The 22397-nt window shown below is 42.1% G+C and overlaps 2 protein-coding genes across 6 annotated transcripts in view; one reads left to right on the top strand and one right to left on the bottom strand.

The window, feature by feature from the left end:
- Positions 1–2238, bottom strand: part of LOC119178093 (uncharacterized) — a 29499-nt gene extending 27261 nt beyond the window's left edge. Inside the window, exons 1-2 of one of the 5 annotated variants that reach the window (XM_037429255.2) lie at positions 2108–2238; positions 734–834 (exon numbers count right to left, since the gene is read on the bottom strand). In XM_037429255.2, the coding sequence (XP_037285152.1) occupies positions 734–808 (75 nt within the window). In that variant the 5' untranslated portion in view covers positions 809–834; positions 2108–2238. The other 4 variants (XM_075888726.1, XM_037429256.2, XM_037429257.2 and 1 more) reach the window with 4 other exon arrangements.
- Positions 2239–2471: 233 nt separating this feature from the next.
- PolA1 (DNA polymerase alpha catalytic subunit) overlaps positions 2472–22397 on the top strand; it is a 90316-nt gene continuing 70390 nt past the window's right edge. The window contains exons 1-15 of the mRNA XM_037429244.2: positions 2472–2562; positions 2623–2732; positions 2854–2950; positions 3314–3394; positions 3481–3593; positions 5649–5788; positions 7221–7453; positions 8888–9038; positions 11985–12136; positions 12959–13071; positions 14604–14702; positions 16234–16308; positions 17005–17143; positions 20773–20810; positions 21405–21521. Of these exons, the coding sequence (XP_037285141.2) occupies positions 2547–2562; positions 2623–2732; positions 2854–2950; positions 3314–3394; positions 3481–3593; positions 5649–5788; positions 7221–7453; positions 8888–9038; positions 11985–12136; positions 12959–13071; positions 14604–14702; positions 16234–16308; positions 17005–17143; positions 20773–20810; positions 21405–21521 (1674 nt within the window). The 5' untranslated portion in view covers positions 2472–2546. The remainder of the gene's footprint in view (positions 2563–2622; positions 2733–2853; positions 2951–3313; positions 3395–3480; positions 3594–5648; positions 5789–7220; positions 7454–8887; positions 9039–11984; positions 12137–12958; positions 13072–14603; positions 14703–16233; positions 16309–17004; positions 17144–20772; positions 20811–21404; positions 21522–22397) is intronic.

Raw genomic sequence — 22397 nt, 5'->3', positions numbered from 1 at the left:
CAAGTACGGATGTGACGGCTAGAGGCAACCTGAGCGATTGCTTTATGCAGCTGCTACTTACTGCACGAGTCATGATCGCACGTCTTCTATCACAGACTCTGTCACACAGAAAAGTTTGCAACACATCAGCAGAGGTCAACGATAGCGAAATGAAAATGCAATCGACAGCTGCTCCATCCACTGAGCATAGAAGCATTAGTCATGAACGCCCAACCATAATATATGCACGAGAAAAAAGAAACAAGTTATTCACCCAAAACAAGTCATTACCTGGCGCATAATGTCGTACAAAGCCTGCAGATATGGAGGAGCCGAGAGACCTCCCTTATTTCGATCTGACTCATGATGGCTAGACAATGCGTGAGCTGAGCATTTGCCAGATAGTAGTGAAGAGAGACTGCACATGCAATCCACAGATCACGCCACGAGCGCACCTACCAGCGGCGTGATAACCTACATCGTGTCCGACAAGGCCCCCGAAGTAGCAGGACGCTCATATGCCGTGCCATTATCGTACGTTACATCTCACCACAACACACTTTCTTTCACAAAGGTGCACACAAACATGAGGTCAGTGCCATTTCAGTAGTGATTAGAAGGCTACTTGCAGGATGACGGCCAAACATCGGCACACCCTGGTTGACTTACATCCATTGAGCACATGCAATCAGCAAAACTCTAAGACAATACAGCAAACACTATACAAAAGAACGAGTAAGACAAGTGAACTGACCATGCGTTTTGTGGCAGGTCCGTCTTGCATGACAGCATTGTCCACACGTGTCCTTTTCCTTTGGGATACAGACATGTTTGTATGGACAGGCTTCCTCAAGCCTGAAATGAACATTGAAAAGCACAGTCACTTTTTTTTTTTTTCTGAAGAAAGAGGTGCACAGTAGAGAAGGTTTTTGTTTACCACTACATCAGGCACTTCTATATCATTACATGTCAGATAACACTTCAAAAATGAATTCGCGTTGGGCATCAGTGGAGAGAGTCGTGCTTTGAGATGAGAGCTAAGCATAGACGTCTCACCACGTGTTCTCCAGTTACGATCAGGCAAACTAGGCAGAGAAGAGCCCCCTGGAGAAGCTCCCAAGAACCTTTCAAAGTTAATCTTATCTCCACGGAAGTTGCGTGTCTCAAGCTCAATTTGAAGGCTCAGATAAAGGAAAGGAAAGCTATCCCACCTCTTCGCTAAGGGGCATGTCAAGGCAACCTCGGCTGTCAGTCTGCCTCGGCGGACAATCAGCTCTTCACCCGCCTACGAGACACGGCGAGCAAAGTTCAACAGCCGAAGGGAGAAACTCGATTTGGCAGCGGCGAGGCCCAGACACTCGAACGAGCCGCGTGCGTCACTCCGTCGACGAGACGCGTAGAAGGTGCAGCTTGCGCGCGCTTGCCAACACCTTCAATCGGTTTAGCATAAACGAGGCACTTTCCCTTCCCCCATAGGTCGTCGAGTTGGCGGCCTCGTCAGAAGGCGACGTGTCTGACCGCGCGATTGCGCAATTGTCCACGCAGGCACAGTAAACACCGTACCAAATCAAGGAATGCCTAATAAGTGACTCGACCGTTCCGGCAGAGACATATGTTTCTCGGCCACAGCTGCCAAATGCGGCAACTGTGCCTTCTACTAAACGCGCGACGCAAAAATATATACGAAGCTGAGGAACACGCCCTTAGAAAGTTCACCTGCTGCCACGACGTCCGTAAGAGGTCTTGGTCACTGCACTACACTGAAACGAGAAACGAAACCGATCTCAACTCTCGCACTCGTTGTCAGGCTGGAAACCAATTCGAGCTCCAGGGAAACCTCATTCATTCACAACCTCGCTGACCTCGTCCTTGTTTTGAGCCGGTGACTGGCGAGGAAAAAAAAAGTACCCCTTCAACCAAGGTCAACATCGTGCCGGTAAGGAAAGAACTTGAAGCGTATCGCAGCTCCGAGTGCGCCGTTAGTACGCACAAGCACCTAAGCTAGGCAATTAAGTTTCTGTTGATTGCGGGAAGCCAGCTGAAACACCGCAACAGTCGTGCAATAACGACGTCGGCGATTAAACGAGAGACAGGCAGTAAGCCCGAAAGAGAATGCGATGAAACTTACGAAATCGGCTACGCGAACCACATGCGTAGAGCGCCGATGGACAAACGCGCGATTAATTTCACGCTCGAGAAAAAAATTCTGCAGCAGAAGTAGCCGTCGTCGACGTTCTAAACAAAATTGTCACGTGACCAATTTTTTGCGCTTCTTTGGCTAGAATTGTTCTTTCGTTGCTAAAGATACTTTGTTTGGCGTTAGTAGTGTGTCACGTACTTACAAAAAAAACGTACTATTTTTTACTTTAAGCAAACTATTACACTAAATAAAAATTTATATTGTAACTTAGCAATTATTGTACACACTTACCAGCGTATGTTTTTTATTGTCAGCTTTTGAGTCATCGTTGGCGGGCGATTGCGGTTCCTGTTTACCACGCTGGTTTCGCGCCAAATTTCTCGCACGCTCTGCTTCCACCGCGCATAGCATCGAATACGCGCAGAGCATGGATGATGATTCCGGTGAGTATTAACAACTGCTTTGTAGTGTGTACTCGAACTACGGCGATTCGCCCGTTCCAGATTCGTTGGTCAAAACCCGAGCGAAGCGCCAGAGGCCCGATAAAGCAGGCAGATTCGCCGCGCTCGAAAGACTCAAGCAAGTCAAGCAGGGAACTCGGAGCAAATATGAGGTGTGATCTTTCAGTCTGGATAAATTTAGTTATTTATTTTTCGTGTGTATCACTGTCTTTGTAATATCCCGCTAGTTTCCGGTCCTTCTTATCGCGGTAATGTGATCGTTTCTTCTTCCAGCTCAAAGAAGAAACTTCAGTTTATGATGAGGTGGACGAGAACGAATATTCCCGTCTCGTACAGGAACGTCAAGAGGAAGACTGGATCATTGACGATGGTAGTTTGATTTTTTCTTTTATCACCGTGATGCTCTCGGCGGTGTCTTCGACGTCGTTCGGGGTTATAAGGCTGTCGATCGTTTCCTCGCTGACGTGATAACCATGAAAACCATGTGAAAATGGAGACTAAGCATAATTTGTCATGTTTTCCGAGCCAACATTTTGAGAAGAATAGGTGAGCGAAGAGAAACACGGTGCGAGCACCTTGTTGACAATAAAGTAATAATTATTACTAAGAATTTAATGCTTCGAACACGTTTACAGATTGTTAAACATGATGATGAAAAGTGTAGGTGACCAGCAACATCAACCGTTGAAAGATGAACTCATCTGTGACATCACGCTTTCGTTACGCTTTTTAGATGGAACTGGTTACGTAGAAGATGGGAGAGAAATATTCGATGATGATGTTGATGAAGCGGATTTCAACGCTCCCACGAAAGGTAGTAATGAAATCCATATTTCTCTAACACTAGGTAGCGATGCGCGGAGGCGAAATGTTACAGAGATTCTTTCTCTCTGCTTTCAGCAAAAGCAGCTGCCAAGAATTCCTACCGGCCTCCAAATGCTAAGAAACCTGGGGAAAAGGCTGGCACCATTGCAGCCATGTTCAGTGCACAACAGCCAAAGAAGAAAACAGAGGTATGTGTCACATAATCTTTGGGGCCCTGTACGCTGTATATACAATCAGTGATAACTGTTTGTTATATTCTGATGCCCGAGCGACAGCCCTGTAGGGTATTAATATAAACTACATGATGTCGCTCTCGTTGAACAAACATTATTGGGACAAACTGCAGGCATTTGCACTGGCCAGAGGGTGCATTAAGACGCAACTTTCCCCCTTCCCAAGTTACACCAGCACCAACCCCTCAAGACTTTTCTTACTGTGATGCAACACGTGTTTGTGCCCTGTCGACGTCTATAGCTGCAATCCAAGCACAATTATCTCAAATGTGGGAATTTCATGCTGCTTTGCGTTATTAGTAGATGCCATGAACCGTTCATTGACTACCGAAGCAGCAATTGAAACAGCTGCTCTGCCGTATTTATATCATGTGTTGTTTGCAAATGCCAGAGTGTCAGAAATCGATGATTATCACAGATATCCTCGTGTTCACTGTCACTATCGTTACACTGCAGAAAAAATATCTTAAGGAAAAGGGCAGGCGTGCCCTTCTCTCTAGGATAGTTGTAAAAGCTAACATCCTTTTTACGGGCAGGCGAATCACCCTGAGGCACAGAGCAGTACTTCACCATTGCGCAGCACTAGATCATCACGGGGGCGTTGTGTGGCGGGTTTACCAGTCCACGTGTTTGCATGAGCAGAGCCGCGACGGTGATGCGATCTCCATTGACAGCATCGGCTGCGCACATTCAACAACGTGGCCTGCGTCGTACACCACTGCGCCGTCGATGAGACAGCGCGACGTTTCTCTAGCTATATCTACATGCTTGTAGATGCTGTATAAAGGCACACCTAATAAAATTTCAGAACAACCAAGCTAATTATATCGCATCGCAGAAACTGCAGATGATGAGCGAGAACACTCGCACATAGTTTCACTCCCTGACCAGCAAGGCTGCCGGTGGCATCGGCGTGCTTATCGGCCATCTGGGAGACTTTTTAGCCCTGTTGATTGGGCTGCAACTAAAACAAGTTGGTGATATCGATGTCACTTGTGGCTCTGTAGCTGGCAGCTGTTGCTTGGTGCGAAAAGCTAGAAAAAGCATAGTCTCTGTGACATGCGTTTTAAAACCGAAAACACGAAGTACGTCACGAGGTTGCACATCTTGAAGGCCTTGCTTTTCAGGCTCGCATGCCATTGTGCACCAACAAACAATTAAGGAAGGGAATGCAAACATTGCATATAGATCACTGAGTCACTTCTCATTTTCGTTTTGGTGTCCTCGGCAATTGGTCTTTTTTGAAAAACACTATGCCCGTGCGTTAAGATCTGCCAATCGCACATCAAACATACCTGTGCACTCGCAAGTGCCGCGCAACGACCCAGATCAGCGCGAGGAAATAACACCATCTTTTCGTCACCTGCAAGCGAACATGGATCGAAATTTGTTAGGACGTGGCCAAAAATTTATCAATATTGGATCGGAAAAAAAATGCACTTCTAGGGCTTCGGCGCAGCGTTTGTTATAGCGGATGCCCCGCTGAGCAAGAGTTCGATATACGGGTGAAACAGTCCTATACTTTTGCATGAAAAATTCAAGGGGATTTCTCAACTGTTTGATATAGCCAATAATTCTATATATATATATTCGAGTTTAATATGTCTGGGATCAACTTTAAATGCTTTCCTTGTTTCTTTCCTTCCCATTATACGTATACTTTATTCACTGTCAAGCGACATGTTTGGGCATACTTGGCTTGTTACCATTTGGTTTTGGGGGGCACATCTGATAAGACGAACTCCTGGTAAGACAAACGAAAAATTGTGGTCCCTTCGAGTTCGTCTTCAAGGGAGTCTACTGTATGTACAAATGTTAAATGTTTTTGATACTGTAATGGCGGCAAAGTATGTATTCTATGTGGATTCTAAAAGCCATTGTATTGGCTTTGTAAGACTTTTGAACATGTACCAGTGTGTTCAGTATGGCTGCTTCGTTATGGTTTCAGAACATTATGAAACAAGCACTGTTCTTAGGCACATTAACGTTTGATTCTACTTCCACTTCCAGAAGAACATCACGGTGAATGATGACGAACTTATCAACAGCATTTTCAATTCAGTTACAAACAGGAGTAGTACAGAAATTTTACCAGCTACCCAGTCTTTCAGGCCAAAAGAGAGAATTGTACAGCAACCATCGACATCAAGGTAATATCTTATTTCCTTTTGCCTAGATTTCTAATTAGTGCTTTGTTAACCTAATTAGTAAGCTTTTACTTGTGCCTGACCTTGCTTATCTTTTTCTTCTCATTCTCCTTGTTTCTTATTAGTTTTTTATTACACAGACTGTTGATAATAATGACCTTATTGTGATGTTAAGATGGCATGCAATGAAGACGGCAAAGCTGAGTCATATAAAATGTTCAACATTATTATTAAATGCCTTTCAAAGCTGCAATATGTACCGTGGATCATAAATGTAACCCGTACAACTATTTAATAAAATATTATTTTTCAACTAATCACTCCCACTTCAACAGCTTATTGCCAGTGCTCTCCACATAATTAGAGGGGGATGTGGCAAGGCGAATGGTCAAATCAGTCAGGATATTTTTTTTTACCTTTGCATTTCTTTTTATGTTATGACAAAATGTTAGAACAAACTACACAGTAGAAATCGAGAAAACAGCACTTTAGTAGTGTGCCATAATCAAAATTTATGAGAAACCAGCATGGCATTATCATAAATAAAAAGAGATAGGAGCTCTGTATGGGCACAGTGCCGCACTTCTCCAATGAAAAATAAAGCCAGCTTTGTTTTAGGCTTCATATTTTCTGCTGTCTCTGTCAGTCCTCCCTTTGCCATTTCACAACAAATTCAATCTGGATTCATTGATCGGTGCTATAAAGGGGCCTGTTTTTGTCTGCACGTCATGTTAATTTCAATAATTCATTTTTGCAAAAATTATTGAAAATACCATACTTATAGGATGTTAAAAAATGCTTGTGCTTATTTAAGCATTAAATTATAAACCAACAACTTTATAGTGCAGAATGGCCCCTTGTAAATATGCTTGTGCAAAAATCATAACAAACTTCCACCTAATGATGTAATTGATTTGAGGATAGCAATAAGAGTCTGTCAATATTGATAACTTAAAAACAATAGCAAATAGCTCAAAACCAACTCAAGTTATGATATCAATATGTCAAGTCATATCTCCATGCTAAATTTCTCTCATTTTCCTAAAATAAAACTAATTGCCTGTTTTCTTAAGCCTGTGAAAAATTTGAGCCAGTTTTTGTTCTCCAGTTCGTCATGTGCAGTGTGAAACAGCAAGTGTCTGCAGTTCAAGCATTTGCCATGCTCAAACAAATTTGAAGGACACTGTTGAATACAAACTAGTATTTCGAGGCACAAATTTTCATATGTAGATTAGAATCTCATTAAACAAATTCTGAAGGTGCCAGAAAAATATGTTTCTCTTAGAGTTTTGTCTATGAAAAAGAGGTATGGAGTAGCAGCAGCCAATTACAAAACCAAACTAGAAGTGAATATTGTAGTGACCTCTACTATGCACAAAGCTGCTTAGAGAAATCGTTGTTCATGGTACATATCCTCTGTAATCTCATCATGTAGGTCACCGCTCAACCCGTTTGCCAAAGATAAACCCAAGAGCCAGCCTATGAGGGAATCCTTCAAGCCACGTACCATCAATTATGAAAATGCCGACACCAGCATGTACACTAAACTAAAAACCCACGTCAAGGAGGAGCCGGTTGATATAGATGAGTTTTACAGCAAAGATGTCATGCAAGACAGTCCAAACATTGACGAGGACTCCCCTGCTGATGCAGAAGTCAAGTCTGAAGGTAAATGGAAGGATTTATGGGTTGTTTGTATCAGCTTTACTGTCTCTATCTTCCTTTCTAAGGAAAAAGTGTTTTATGCTGGAGTCTACGAAGACTCGACTTATGCCGTTTCCGTCATGGAACTGAGATGTCAGTAAAAGGGCGTGCGAATAAGTTAGAAGTTCAAAGAACAACTTTGGCTGCATTGCCCTATTGGGGAATTAAGCCACCAACTCTATGGCTCTGGAGCATAGAGGACGGCCATGTCGGCAACTATACCACGAGCACAAGCAGGTTTCATTATACATACTCATTATGCACGGTCTCTCACAGTTCTAACCGCTTTTAGCAGGAATGGTGTTGTCATCTAGGAGCGGTGCTATGAAGTACTGCGCCAAAGTGCTGGGGAAGCATAGAGGCACGGTATACATATATATATATTTTTGCTGAATTATGCTATGATGTTTTATTTACTTCAAAGTAGACTTTTGGCATTAAGTAGCCGCTTTTGAAATCTGTTGAAATGCGTTTACCAGCAAGAGTACTCTGCCACTCTCACAAATGGACTTAGCCCTAGTGTCTGATATTTAAAGGGGTGCTGCAACACTTTATGAACATGGTCAGAAAACACTGCCTATTGCTAGGAGAGGCTCCCGACAACATGCGAGCCATATATTATAGCAGCACGCGACCTGGAATTCACAATAAATGATCAAAGTCAGCTGTAAATTGCTTTCTCTTCTCTTGACAAATCACGAAAAATACCCAAAAATCACACGTAGCAAGCCCAGCCATTGGCTAATTTAAACATGGCGCGCTCGCTCGTTACAGAGATCACCACGGAAGGCCGCTACTTGTCTACGCGTGCGCACGCGATCACACTGAAAACGCCACGCATTCGAAGAATTAAGGTCACGAGGCCCGCATGACATTTTTCTGTGGCCCTGCCATCCCTCCCTGCTTGGCTTCCAGCGCTTTCGTTGGGACAAAAGAAGAGAGAATGCAATCGCAACATGCGACAAATCTTTGTAACTCCACTCCGACTGGACGAATTCTTAAAATTTTTGCGGCGTTGAATTCGTGAGGCAATAAGCTCTTCCAGTGAATTCATTCCATGGTTACTTTAAAAAATGTTTCAGGGCCCCTTTAATATGAAAGTTTCAATGTGTCGACTTTACCTCATTTCAACACAGTTGGCAGTTGAATCTTGGTCCTTGTGTTCTGCTATCATAATTGCTATGCATGCTTTCACTTGCGCAACTGGCTGGCACAGCACATTTCATATTTAGGAACGCTGCGCAGGCAACCGATTCAATCGTGACACCAACCTTTTAGCACTGGTTTGGACACTGTAATTATGGACTACCTGCATAGTGTTTCTACGAATAAAATGAAGTAGATCGGTGTAGCTTGTCACTGTTATTACATAGTTGCTTTTTTTTTTCCTCTGAACAGATGAAGATTTCTCATGCTTTGCTGATGAAGGAGACGATGACTTTCTAGCAGAAGTGGCAAGTGGAGCGGTCAACACAGAAACCAAAGTTAGCACCAGAGAAGAGGCTAAGACTGGTGCCAAAAAGGAGACAGCAATGGAGGTGGACAATGGGTGATTTTCCATTTTATTCCTTATTTATAAGCTTTAGCCTTCTTTGTTTGACATGCAGTAAATTCTCATTAGACAGAGCCTGAAGGGACCGGGAAAATATGTTCCGCTTGATGGGCAACCCTGCTTCAGAAACACATTTTTGTTTTTTAGCATATTGTTATACATCTTTCACAGTCCTTTTATTTTTAATGTGACAGTGCAGAATATGAAGCCTGTTGTCTATGAGTTAATGGCTGTGCTGCACTTCACAATGAAACTGGAGGAGGTGCACAAACTCCTTGAGGTGGCATGATTGTTGGTCGTTAGGGATGCGCAAATGGAAGTGTCCTCTCCACTTTTGCATTTGCAGAACCCATTCAGGCTCGTGTGAGGACACCAAATACAACTTAGAGTTCCGTCTGGCACTATGTGGCAGCAAGTGCACAAATATGTAGCCTAGACAGCTGTTAGGGTACATCAGCCAATGCTGATGGGATTTAGAATTTCTTTAGCATAAATTTTTTTTTTGATAAAAAGGGCATATAGGGGCATTGCCTTTGCGTAATAAATGGAACTATGCCATCATCATCGGGAACATCGACAGTAAAGTTATTTGAGCTCTATTAATAAGTTGTTATGAGTGTGGCTGGCTAGGCAGCATAGCTTACTTTTAGCGCACACTCACACACGAACAAAGAGAGGGAACAACACTGTTTGGGTACATTAGTCAATGCTGATGGGATTCGAAATTTCTTCAGTTTAAATGTTTTCTTTGATGAAAAGGGCATATAGAGGGGCATTGCCATGCTGTCCGAGTTGCACTTTTCTGTGATGAAAATGAAAGCTGTGTTTTTGAGCCGACAAATGGCTCACTTTGTAAAAGTGCATCGATGCTAGGTAAGGCTGCGGCAGTTAGCCGTGTACATATAAGCATTTGAACTGCTCGGAAGTGGGATGGTGGCCACTGGCTAATGCACCAGCACACTGGACCCTCATTAAACAGAACCTGAGAGAATAAGGAAGGTGTTTTCTGTTCAAAAAAGTTTCATTCACTCAAAAATGAACAGCGGTGAAGAATTCAAGTATGAAACTGATCATATTAAAGGAAGTTGTTTCGTTTAAGCAGCAGTTCCATAGACTCTCAGTGTCACTGACATTCTATTACACAACTTATTGCTGACAGCACTTTCATGATACCATCTTCAAATATCTGCATGGCAGTGAGTGGGGCACAGCAGCATTCCAAGCACACGGGTTACTTCTACTAGGCAACAATTAGGCTTGTTTGAATGGTCAATTTTTTGGTTGGAAGCAAACAGGGATTTTGGTCAAATACTTTTGAATCGAATTTGATAGTATACATGTCGCACATCAAGAAAAATGGACACTATTTTTGTGACCTAACTAACCTGCACAATATCTGAAAAATTGAAAGAAGGCCTGTGCAAGTCGCCAAAGGAAAAAATGGAGTAAACTTTACGAGCATGAATTGACTTTCGGTGAAATGCACGTAAGAGCCTGTAAAATATGTTACCTTTTAAAATTAGCTATACTTGGAGCATATAGGTCGGTATAACAAGCTTCGATGTGAGGGTAATATCCTCATTTAACCTTGAAGTGAGGCTTCCCGGCAGTGCGGATTCCTTCTCATAGTGCAATTTCACGGCATAGCACCACTTCAGTGCAGTGAGACCACTTTTATAAAAGGGCTACATGCAAACTAATGTAACATGTGAACTAATATGCATTTATTCGTTCATTTCAAATAATTTGGAATTTTTAATAGTTTCAATTCGATCTCAAGCGAATTCGAAAACTGCATTATTCATTCGAATATTCGCGCAAGCCTAGCAACAGCGGATACATGCCACAGCACTGCTTACTCGTCTGGGACCCCTTCAATTCACTTCTCAGTCTCAGCATAATGAAGCAGCTGTGATGGTATGAGTAAGTTATGTACTGCACAAAAGTTTTAGTTTTTTGTGGTAGCATGCATCTCATTCTAATGAAACGGTGCACGTTTTCACTCTGTAGCACGTCACTACGCAAAAGCACATACATGTATCAGGGAATGCGAGACTATTGTCCCTCTGCTGATAGATATGTTCCCTGTCACAGTCTTGAAATGCTCCTCTGTATTTACACCCCTACATGCTATCACACGGCTCTCTTATCGTAATGGTTCTCTAATTGTTTTGTTGCCCCGCCGCGGTGGTCTAGTGGCTAAGGTACTCGGCTGCTGACCCGCAGGTCGCGGGTTCGATTCCCGGCTGCGGCGGCTGCATTTCCGATGGAGGCGGAAATGTTGTAGGCCCGTGTACTCAGATTTGGGTGCACATTAAAGAACCCCAGGTGGTCGAAATTTCCGGAGCCCTCCACTACGGCGTCTCTCATAATCAAATGGTGGTTTTGGGACGTTAAACCCCACAAATCAATCAATCAATCTAATTGTTTTGTTTTTGCATGTTGTGCTTGATGTTCCTTTCTTACTTTTCCTACCTGGTAGAACAGAATTCCTTGACCCCCCCTCCTCCCCCCCAATTTTTAGGGTCCTGAAGTAGTGTGCTTGGGCATCATCTTTGTGGCAGTTTATTGGCATTTATCGTCATCGGCTTTCACTTTTGATTAGCTTTTCATTATTACTTTTTTTAGCTATGCGTAAATAGCAGATTTTGCAGTTGGAATATTTATTTATTTATTTATTTCAATACCTTCAGGGTAATAAGGTTAAGTGCAATAGTTTGCACATCATGACATTTGAACATGTTGCTGAAGACATGGTAACGCAATTTTTCTATATTTTTTATGTCTCCTCCTTGGAGACAGAAAAAAAGAAGGTGTGGGAAAATTGCACGAATTGCCAAGGAAGATACGATACTCTATTAATCTAAATATATTTGGTGTTCCTGTCACATGGGATCCAACTGTTCAAAGCAGTGTGCATGCCACGTGTTCACTGTTTTTCAGCTTCCCACAATGGAATGGTCTGCATGCGAGTGAGGTGGTGCCATCTGCTGAGATTTGCCTGGATGGTTTACCAGTTGTAGAAAATGAAGAGGGTGAAAGCGTTGTGCAGTTCTTCTGGCTCGATGCTTTCGAGGACTACTTCAAAAATCCAGGTAAATAAAGTGGGAGCTTGAGGGCTCAGCCATGGATTTTTAGTCGTCAGGCTCAGCTAAATATAGAGCAGGCCACAGCCATCCAAACCGATGACACACAGATTCGAAGTGTTGCTCTAAAAGGACGCTTAAGCGGGAAACGATATTTCCTGTATTAGTAGATTACTCCTTTATATACCAAAATCTCCATGCTTGTCGTGAGAATACGCTTGGTAAACCAGAAAACGCGCAGAAATAAAACTCGGGTGACGCCCCTGCCTTGAAATTCCTGAATCAATGAATGGGATGTTATAGATTATCACAGCATATGCTGGGGCATGTGTCATTCCTAATTAGTAAAATTGTTGTCCTCTGAGTGAAGACAATGTAGATATGTACAATAATACATGAGTTGATGAATGCATTGTACTGGCAGTGCAAAAGAAATGTTAAGGAAGAAAACTTCCTATGACTGCCTCATTAAATTTTCTGGTATTGGTGAAATAAAAGTCCACTTTAGGTCAACAGTGAAAGCCGAAATGGAGGATTGTAGACATCAGGAAAATTCCAAGTTTAGTAAAATTTGATTCCGGACGTGCATTTCAGTGGCCGGGAAATGCACCTGTCATGGGGCTATTTCAGACGTTGATAAATACTATAAAAACGCTAAAAAGCAATATTTTAGGAATAGCTGCAGCTTTTAAAAAAACTCTACACTTAGGCCTCACTTAAAAATTGCCAAAGGAGGTTCTCTGTGAAATTGTTAAAGAGTATAACAGGTGATGGCTAAATTTTATTTTCTATTTCCTGTCTTACCTGCATGTCCTTTTCTCTTTATTCCAGGCACGGTTCACATGTTTGGAAAAGTTAGAATTCCGGATTCCAAAACACATGTCAGCTGTTGTGTCACAGTTCGAAACATTCCTAGGAGATTGTTCCTGTTACCAAACGAATCGGCAAGTGTCTTCCAAGGATTTTAGGCTAACCTTCATAGTCTGAGCTCATATGTCTGCTCAATTTTGAGTGCGTGCACAGCTGTGTAGGTGCCGTGGGGTGCCATTACACAGCCACTCACCAATGGGACGCTCAGACAACCATGCGTTCTGTCAGTTATACGGCTTCTGGCATGTGACGAGCCCCATGCATATCTGAGTGGAGCAAATGTCTGCACAGAAGCTGTATCGCACTGCCCGTGCACACCAATAGGTCGGTAGACTAGAATGAAGCATGCCAGTATGCTCAAGTGTAACCTAAGCTTTGTAGTTGCTCATACTTCTCTTTAGACGAGAATTGTATTGTTGTCTTGATCTTTGTTCCTAAAGGAGCCCAGCAGCACTTTTCCAAGCGATTGTCAAGTGCCTTCATTAAAACACTTTTTGCCTCCCAAATCAACTGTTGCAAACAAATTTTCAAAGTTTGTCAAGTAAAAGCGGAAGTACAAAAATTTGTCGCATGTTTCGAGCGCTTTCTTTTTTCATTCTAGCAAAAGTAATGAAAGCTACACGACGAGGGGGATGACTAGGGACCAAGAAGGTGCATTCCTTCGTCAGCGTGGATCGTTATCTTGAGCACTTTCTTGTTTTCTTCTTCATTGAACGCACGGCTTACTTTCAGTGAGATTGTGGGTGCCTGCACGGCCATGTGGCCGTCACTGCAACTATGCAAGTTACCATGCTCGAATTGGCCAATGGCCACAAACTTTTGGTATATGACATCATTTGCAGAGATAAGAGTGAAGGATTTCAGCTGACTTTGAGGTTTAATAGTAAATTCCAGGCTTTCTGCTGCGCTATCATGTTTGGCTTGCATGTTCTCAGGAGCATCGAATGCCAACCGGCAGTATTGTCTGACCATGCTGTAAATGTATTAAAAAAGAATTAGAAGGTATTTTTACCTTTAAGGTAAAAACTTTTTTCACCTGTTTTTACCTTTAAGGTAAAAACAGGTGAAAGTAATGCCACTTTGATGTTTTAGGATGAAAGTGCACATTGTGCAGCTGTTGTGCCTTTTATATGCATAGATCATGCAGTGTTTTGATACATGTCGTATGTTGTGCACATTGGTGTGGACTAACATGTCAATGTCAGTCCGGTGTCCCCTTTGCCATCAAATTCTCATATACAGCAGACCCCTTTTCAACGAAACTCTCTTAAACGAAATCGCTGCTTAAATGAAACAACTGCCATTAATATGCTTGGTTTCCTACTTGGATATTGTCCCCCTGTTTATCTCTCAATGAACGAAACTTCTCTTAAGGAAAACACAGTTTCCTGGTCTCTTCGTGTTTCGTTTAAAAGGAGTCTACTGTATATGGTTCCTTGAATTTCACATCCTGGGCAGCAGTTTTATGCAATTTTGTTAGATTTCAGCATTGTGATTGGCTGATAATAGTCTTCTGCACAAAATGTATTTTGTGCTTCGTGCTGTTATGCAAATGACACTTGCGCTTTTATTTAACATAGCATGTATGCTGTTTTCTTTTCCAAAGGCATCTGATGACACAGAAGAAATGGCACTTATGAAAACAGTCTACGACGAATTCACAAAAATCGCCGAGAAGCACCGGATTGAAGAGTTCAAGACCAAGGTATGTAATTACTTTCGAAAAAATTAAATTACAAAAAAAAGAAAAGGACAATAATAAATATGAGAGGACATAACTGTGCTACTTTGTCTCCTGTGTCAAGTCATCAGTTTATCTTAAATCTGCTGTTTGAAGGAGGACCACTCGCAGAAATCTCAAATTACTCTCTGTTGTGTTTGGGCTGGCTGCTTAGCCACATAAACAAATATGGAACCATGTTTGCTTTATTCACGCTAACCACGTGGAAGGAACTTCATTTCGTTACCTTCCGCCATGGTTTGTCCAAGTCTACTGTCGATTAACACCACACGCTGGGCAAGTTGGTAGGTTGACATGACCAAGTGAATGTGCAGCACCGTACATACAGCATTCGTGTCATTTGCTTCTTAGTTCTTCTTACTATGTGCCGCGATGCATTTTACCTGAACATGTCTACTGTTGTTCACTACCAATATGGCGACATGCTGTCCTTTGATGATTGCACACAGAACCGTTATTTAGGACTCGGAAAGAAGTTGCACTTCTTTGTCACTATAATCGCAGTGAAACCATGCTTTCAAAAATATACCATACTTAGTCGCCTAATATGTGCGATTTGTTTCTTGAAAATCCAGCTCCAAGTTTGAGGTGGGCCTATTACACGGGGTAAAATTTTCGAAAACTTTATTTCTGACTAGTGACCGCAGATACCGTATACGTCACCGAATTCACGAATATCCACACTACAGCTGAAACAGCTTCTTTCATAGGCTTTCATAAAGAACCGAAACATGCGATGCAGTGCGTATTCAAATTTCGAGAATTTAACAGTGAGAGACCCGCGTTGCCGATGAAGTGAGCGCAAAAAAAAAAATAACGAGAAGAAGTGGGAATTCGTCGATTACGTTTCAGGCCACCTAGGTTATGCAAAGTTTCACGACCAAAATTTTATGCCCTTTTATGCGCTGAACGGTATCGATCGCTCGATTTCACTGGCTCGCCCCCCGTATCCAAGACATGTCAATCAAATCATGAACCACCGTTAGAGTGTTACAAGCGCCACCTAATAGGAGGTTTCCTTCAAGTAGGGCCACCAAAGAGAGCTGCGTTGATTCGATACAAAACCGTAGTAACTTTGATAGCCCGCGACCGCCACCTAAAACAACAGGGATTAGGCCTAGGCTACGGTTCAGCATGTTGTTGCGGAAAGTTTGTACAAAACAACATGAAGTTTGGGTGTCAGAGGGATTGTGCTCAAGCACTAATCCAAGAGCAGCACGCATGATATGATGTTTAGGTTTGTGGCCAGCAAATCAACGGCTACAAAAGTTCGCGGAGCATGTGCATGTCCGCGTAATAGCAACAAGGACGAAAGTTCGCGTCATAAAGTAAAAAAATATCAGCAGAAAGATTTCTCTGCCATCGGGAACCTCTTAAGTAGTGCAGGACGCAAAGCTAGTAGTATCTCACAGGGAAGCTACGTAGTTAAGCTACCTCTGAATTGGCATCAGGAAACTGGTTCGGTTCAGCATGCATTGGTATTTCCATTCTACAGGTGACCACAAAGCTTTATGCCTTTGGTAAAAAGGGTGTACCAATGGAAGCCAGGTATCTGGAAATCCTGTACCCCGTAAGTATCAAGCTGAAATGTTCGTGTGGTTTATGCATGATAGTTAATGATGTCATTGACATCATGAGTTCATCATTAAAGGAGAAAATCAAGGCACCATTTTTAAATTTCACGCCAAAATTTGTGCTCGTGGCATTTTGAATATCAAATTTTATTTGTCATATTTTACCGTCATCGGCGTCATGAAATTTCTTGAAAATTGCTATGTTATGTCTGTGGCCCCGGCCGCAGATAATGAGCTTCATTTTTGCGTATAAAGGGTTACGTGCGCCATAGTAAACACTGTCAAAATTCATGATGCCATGGCTTTGTTTGGCGCAGGAATTTCAAGGTGTAGTCAGCACCCACTTTATTTATTTTTTTTTTTTGCGTGTTTTCCCACTTACCAAGCAAGTTCTCGTGGCGAGCGCAGTGATTTTGGAATTGCGAAAGGGTAATTTACTAATAACGAAAAAATCATTTTTCTCTTTAGTGCCCCTTTGACAAAGTTTGATGTGGCAGCAAAATGGTGCAAAGTTGATAGACGTAGCGCGTTTAGAAACATAGGACAAGGGAAGGGACAAAAGGGAGCGCTTCTACTCTGGTGCAAAGCTTTTGGAAACAATAGAGTAGAAAAGCTTTGTGGGTCTATCCTTTTTATGTCACTCGCTGTTTCTGTTTTTATTTTTTTAATTTTTTTTTCTCTCCTGTATCGAGGCTCGCTATCCTGCACTGCCTAGTGATTTGACTGGGAAGACCTTCAGTGCTGCCTTTGGTATGAACACGTCAAGCCTGGAAGCTCTGCTCATTAACCAGAAGCTAAAAGGGCCTTGCTGGCTTGAGCTTAAGAATCCATGTGAGTGGCCTTTTCTTTGCCTCTCTTCTTTTTAATGATTAAGAAGAGGTGCGAGTTGAAAAACGGAAGTTTTTTACACAAAACATATTTTTGTTTTTATCTGCTTTCACGAGTTTAGCTTCTCTACTTTCACTGAAAAAAACCTAAACTTGTGAATAAACTCAAAGTAGGTTAATATTGCTTTGAAGGAGCACTAGGGGGCTACTAAAAACCAAGAAGAGCTCAATGTCTTAAGTCCCCTGGAAATTGTCACTCTTGCAATTGCATTTCGCATGAGTTCACTAAAGCCACATGCTCAAAATAACAATGATTGCCAAGCTCTCATGAAGGAAGAAATCATCTTGAATACGTATTCTTCCCCGCATAGGTGGCCTTTCACTTAAACCTATACAATTCGTTTGTCTCAAGATCCATTTTTCGGCAAATTCTTGAGTTGGAAAATCGTATTTTTGGTACTTCTGGCAGCCCGATCGGGATGAAATTATTCTCACCTGATCCTCAACATGTGTAGGGTGCAAGTGTCTGCTTTAAAACTTGATATCGCCTGTAGACTTACTGCTAACCTAAAGTAAGCAATCGGTACGGGTTGAGGATTTTACGATTTCTCACATTACAATTTTTTTTGTCCTTGAAAACATTTTATATGCACTTTCTTGATAATTATTTGCAATACACAGTAATGGTAGAGCAGTAAGAAACCATTATTGGCTCAGAACCATAAAAGTTTAGTGGCAGAAAACGTTTGTTCATTAAGAGCTATACTTTATACATTGTCATGGCACAAAATCATAACTGTGCTGCTTACTATAAAATATAATTACATACTTGGAATCAATATGGAAGCCTAATTATACAGCAACAATTTAATTACCCTAGGCTACAGACTTACGCAACTTTTTTTTTTGTCGAATCACATCTGCCCTTTTAAGTGCTTTGCATTATTGTTATCAGGTATTGTGGCTGCATTTGTATGCTCCTACTTAAAGCTTTAAATTATGATATCTGAGGAAAATAATATTTCGAATGAATGGTATAAATTTCCAGGGACTTCTCATCTTGCCTGCAAAAAAAAAAAAATTAGAAATTGCACGCAGTGTGTGAATAACAAGTGCTGGATAATAGACATCTGTGTTCTTTTTTTTTTTTTTCATTCATCATGGAGCTGATTCAAATAGCAGTTGCTCTTGTGAGGGTCACACCCATCACATGACTTTTTTCAGCATGACACGTGCTGCGCAATAGCGATGTGCAAGGCACAGTTGTGCAGTTCAAAAGGAGCAGCTGACACGTCGACCGCACAGTCAGCGACAGACCGTTGTGTGAGCTTTCGGGGTGGGTCCCGCAGGGGCAATGGAATATTTACAATAGTTGGCGCTGTTGCGGCTGCTGAGTTTCATGTTATTCCAGTGTGTTTCTCTAAATGTTTCTTTATTAATAAATATTTTAGTTTTTTATCGGCTATTTCGATTTCTTAGAGCAGATGGCCCGAACCCTTCAATGGTAACAATTTACACTAGGTGCATCTACAGTGATTATGCATTTTCCGGATCATGGACTGAATAAAAATCAGTTAGACCATTTTCATAACTACAGCATTTTCTCCAAAGTTCGGTTGCAGACACATTGTAGCTTGCACTGAAACTTAAACTTTTTTAATACTTCCTGGCTTAATTCAGGCTTTTATTGATGGTGGAGATGCAAGAAATGGACTGAAACATATTTTTTCTGCTGAAGTTATGAATAGGTTATGAAGGAGCTTCATTCACAACGTGATTCTGAATAAATTGTCATGTTTTTGTGGGCTTATGCGAATGCGAATCGTGAATTTTATATTCGAAGTGAATAGCGATTTTGGTCGAATAATTTTGAATCGAATTCAAATAGCATATGTATCACATGTTAAAAAGAAAAATGGGCATATTTTTCGTTACCCTAGTTACATGCTCAATATATATATATATATATATATATATATATTGAAATGAGGCCTGTGCAGATGAGGTAATTTTTGGTTCAACAGGAAAAGAAACAATTTTAAATATTAGCTGGATTTGACTTTCTGTACAATGCAAGTGATAGACTGTCAAATATGCTACATTTTAATAGTTACTATACTTAGAGCGTATAAGCTAGTATAACAAGCTTTTAAGCTTAAAAAATTAAACGCCAGGCCTGCACAGAAGGCACAGCACAGTCACAGCGAAAGCTAAAAGAGCGGCCTCTCAGAGCCTCTTCTAAACACTCATTGGGGTAACTCCTGCAAGCACACTTGCTTGATACCCATTATGGCGTAATAATAAACATTTTTGGGTAGTAGGCCGGCATTCGCTATGCTATTGTTTGTCATTTTTCTCAGAAGCGTGGTATCCGCTAAACACTTGCTAGGAATTTTGTGCCAATTGTTCATGCAGTGGCTGACGACGAGGAATTATGCCTGAAGTGGCTAGCGCCACAGTTAATAGGCGATCAAAAACAAGCTTTTGTAATCTGTTGGAGCATCGCACGACCCACTCGTTACGCTATTCGCATTGTGTGACGCCTTGTTGTTTTTTTGCTGTATTAAAACGCTTTATTACTCATATTCTCTTTCCCAGCATTAAGCTTTCCCAGCATTAAGCTTGCCTAAGGCTAGTTTGCCAACAAGTCCCAAGCACCAGCATGGCTCAGTGGGCTTGCACCCAACCGACCCGGGCTCGAGCCCCACTGTGTCATTGGTGCTAGGTTTTTTTTTTTTTTCTTATTTCGTGTGGCAGTGGTTACAGACACCTGCGGCGGACAACTACAGTGCTGCACAAGACCAGAGTTGTGATCTCATAACAGCTTTCGCTGTAAAAATTGATGAATTGCTGCCTTGAAGTGGGGCTTTGTGGCAGTGCGCATTTTTCTTGAATAGGTGTTTTCACGGTTCAGCATGCCTTCACTGGAGCGAAACCACCTCTACAGAAGGTTACATTTCATTGAATGTTTTCACGGCTTAGCACTCTAACACTGCCGTGAAACTATCTGTACAGGGGGTTACATGCAAAATAATATAACACCTATTTGTTCATATTGAATACTTCAAAATTTTCAACAATTTAAATTCGAATCAAAGCACTCGAGTATTCGCACAAGCCTAGTGTAATGTCTTCCTAGTTTTCCTGGTGTTTGACAGACTTCCGGAAAGCAAATGTCAAGTTCCTTGCAAGATTACACAGTCTTATCAAGTGTGGTTACAGGATGCAATGCATGTGTAACAAGGCAAAGTACATCATTATTTTAATATTGCAGTAATAATGGAAGGGAAATATTTATGGGAAGATGAAACACTTGCAGCCAACTGCTCAGCAAAGTGTATTGTCTGACACAACTATGAGCATCCACCTCAAGCTGCCTTTTAAGCATGCTTATATTTCTCACACATGTATTGAATAACTCAATTTGAAATGCAAAGGAGATGTGAGATGGAACATCAGTGTTGCTTTTGTGCCATTGCTATGTATTACCACTATTATTCCCTCATCCCCCCTCCTTTTTTTTCTCTGAGAGTACTTATTGAGAAATTATTCTTGTAGTCACATATTTCTTTCTTTTTTTTTGGAATCATCATTTGATGTGTCATGTTTCTCTTTTCTTTTTGCAACACTCAGCATCTTCAAGCGCTCCAGTCAGCTGGTGCAAAGTAGAGGCAAGTATTATGAATCTCTTTGTTGTTGGGTGGGCTCTGAACACTGAAGTCTGCTTTGTTTAAGGAAAAAAAATATACTGCCTTATGGGATGAACCCTAGGACCACTTATGTAGCTGTGTACATAACTGTGTGTCTTGCCACATCGTAGTCGCACATCAAGGAGTGCAGGTATCCACTGTGTGATGCCAGTGCTTTTTTCGGCACAAAACGACGTTACAGCATATGGTTACAGTGTTCATGCTTGACAAAAAGCTTAATGCCTCTATAAGAAAAACGAGTTTTATTGATATCAATTCCATTTGATAATTTGTGACTCGTCCTCTCTTATCACTCATTTCCCCCCTTTGTCATCACGTTTTGCGCTATAGTACACCCAAACCTCATAAAAAATTGCATATATACTAAAACAATTCATTATATCCAAAAATTCGTTATAAAGGTATATTTCTAACACTATATTTTGCAAGACTATTCTTCATTTACTTCGTTATATTCAATATTTCACTATATCTGGGTTTGTTATATTGAGGTTTCAGTTATGAACCTGTACCAACCAGCTAAATTAGCCATTCATAATTCTACTCTCGTTGCAGGTTGTGTTGAACAGGCCAGAGGATGTCGTGGTGTCTAAGGCAGAGGCTCCACCACCCCTTGTTGCAGCGACCCTCAGTGTGCGAACGGTCCATAACCCGGTCACAAGTCAGAATGAGGTTGGTCATTTGTACACCTCTCAATGTTTTGATTGTTACTTCACGCACGCTGTTAGCACGGTCAAACCCACATATACAGTCGGGCCCGCTTATAACGAACCTGAGCCTGGCGCGGCATCCGTTCGCTGTATCCTGAAGTTCGTCATAAATGAAACACAGCTTTTTAAAAAGTTGTGAGTGAGAACACAAACATTTTTTGCCCAAAAAAGTCCGTGATGCTCGTGTTTACAAGGGCAGAAGCGATATGGGCGGTCTCGAGCTTATTTCGAACGGCAGCGTGCTCGTTCACCGAGGCCCGTGGCTAAGCTTCATGAGGCACTGGCTCCAAAGTTTCATCGTTCTCGCAATCCAATTCCTCCAAATCGCTCTTGCCGCGTACTTCATTCACAATGTCTTAATTCGTGCACGGTTCCGCGGTGTCGGCATCATCATCGGCCATAATGAAACCATCACAACAGATGTCCCACCCGCTCTCTCATGTCGGAGTCGACACCGCGCTGCCACAAATAGCCGCTGTAGTGGCTCTGTCGGGAAGTTTCATGCTCAGCATCGGGCCCGACGTCGACGAAGTCGGCCTCGCGAAAATAGTGTCACATGCATGTAGCCGTCACCGCCTCCCAAGAAATATGCACAATCTCCACAGCTCAATACCGGGACGCCCAAAACGGCAAGTTGGCTGCCAGGTGGTCAACAGCTATAAGCAAGCGCTTTGCAACGCCGCACCTAACGTGCGGATTACGCCCAAGCCAAGTGGGCACACTTTGGACGTTTTGTTGAGCGGCAGAAAAAAGCGTGCAAGTCTTCTCGTCTGCCATCCTGACCACACACGAACACCAAGAGCTAGCCAGAAGCTCACACGAGACACACATGCCAAAA

Source organism: Rhipicephalus microplus, chromosome 1, assembly GCF_043290135.1.
Source record: "Rhipicephalus microplus isolate Deutch F79 chromosome 1, USDA_Rmic, whole genome shotgun sequence".
Taxonomy (NCBI): domain Eukaryota; kingdom Metazoa; phylum Arthropoda; class Arachnida; order Ixodida; family Ixodidae; genus Rhipicephalus; species Rhipicephalus microplus.
Note: the sequence above shows the minus strand (reverse complement) of the source record. Positions and strands in the feature narration are given on the sequence as shown.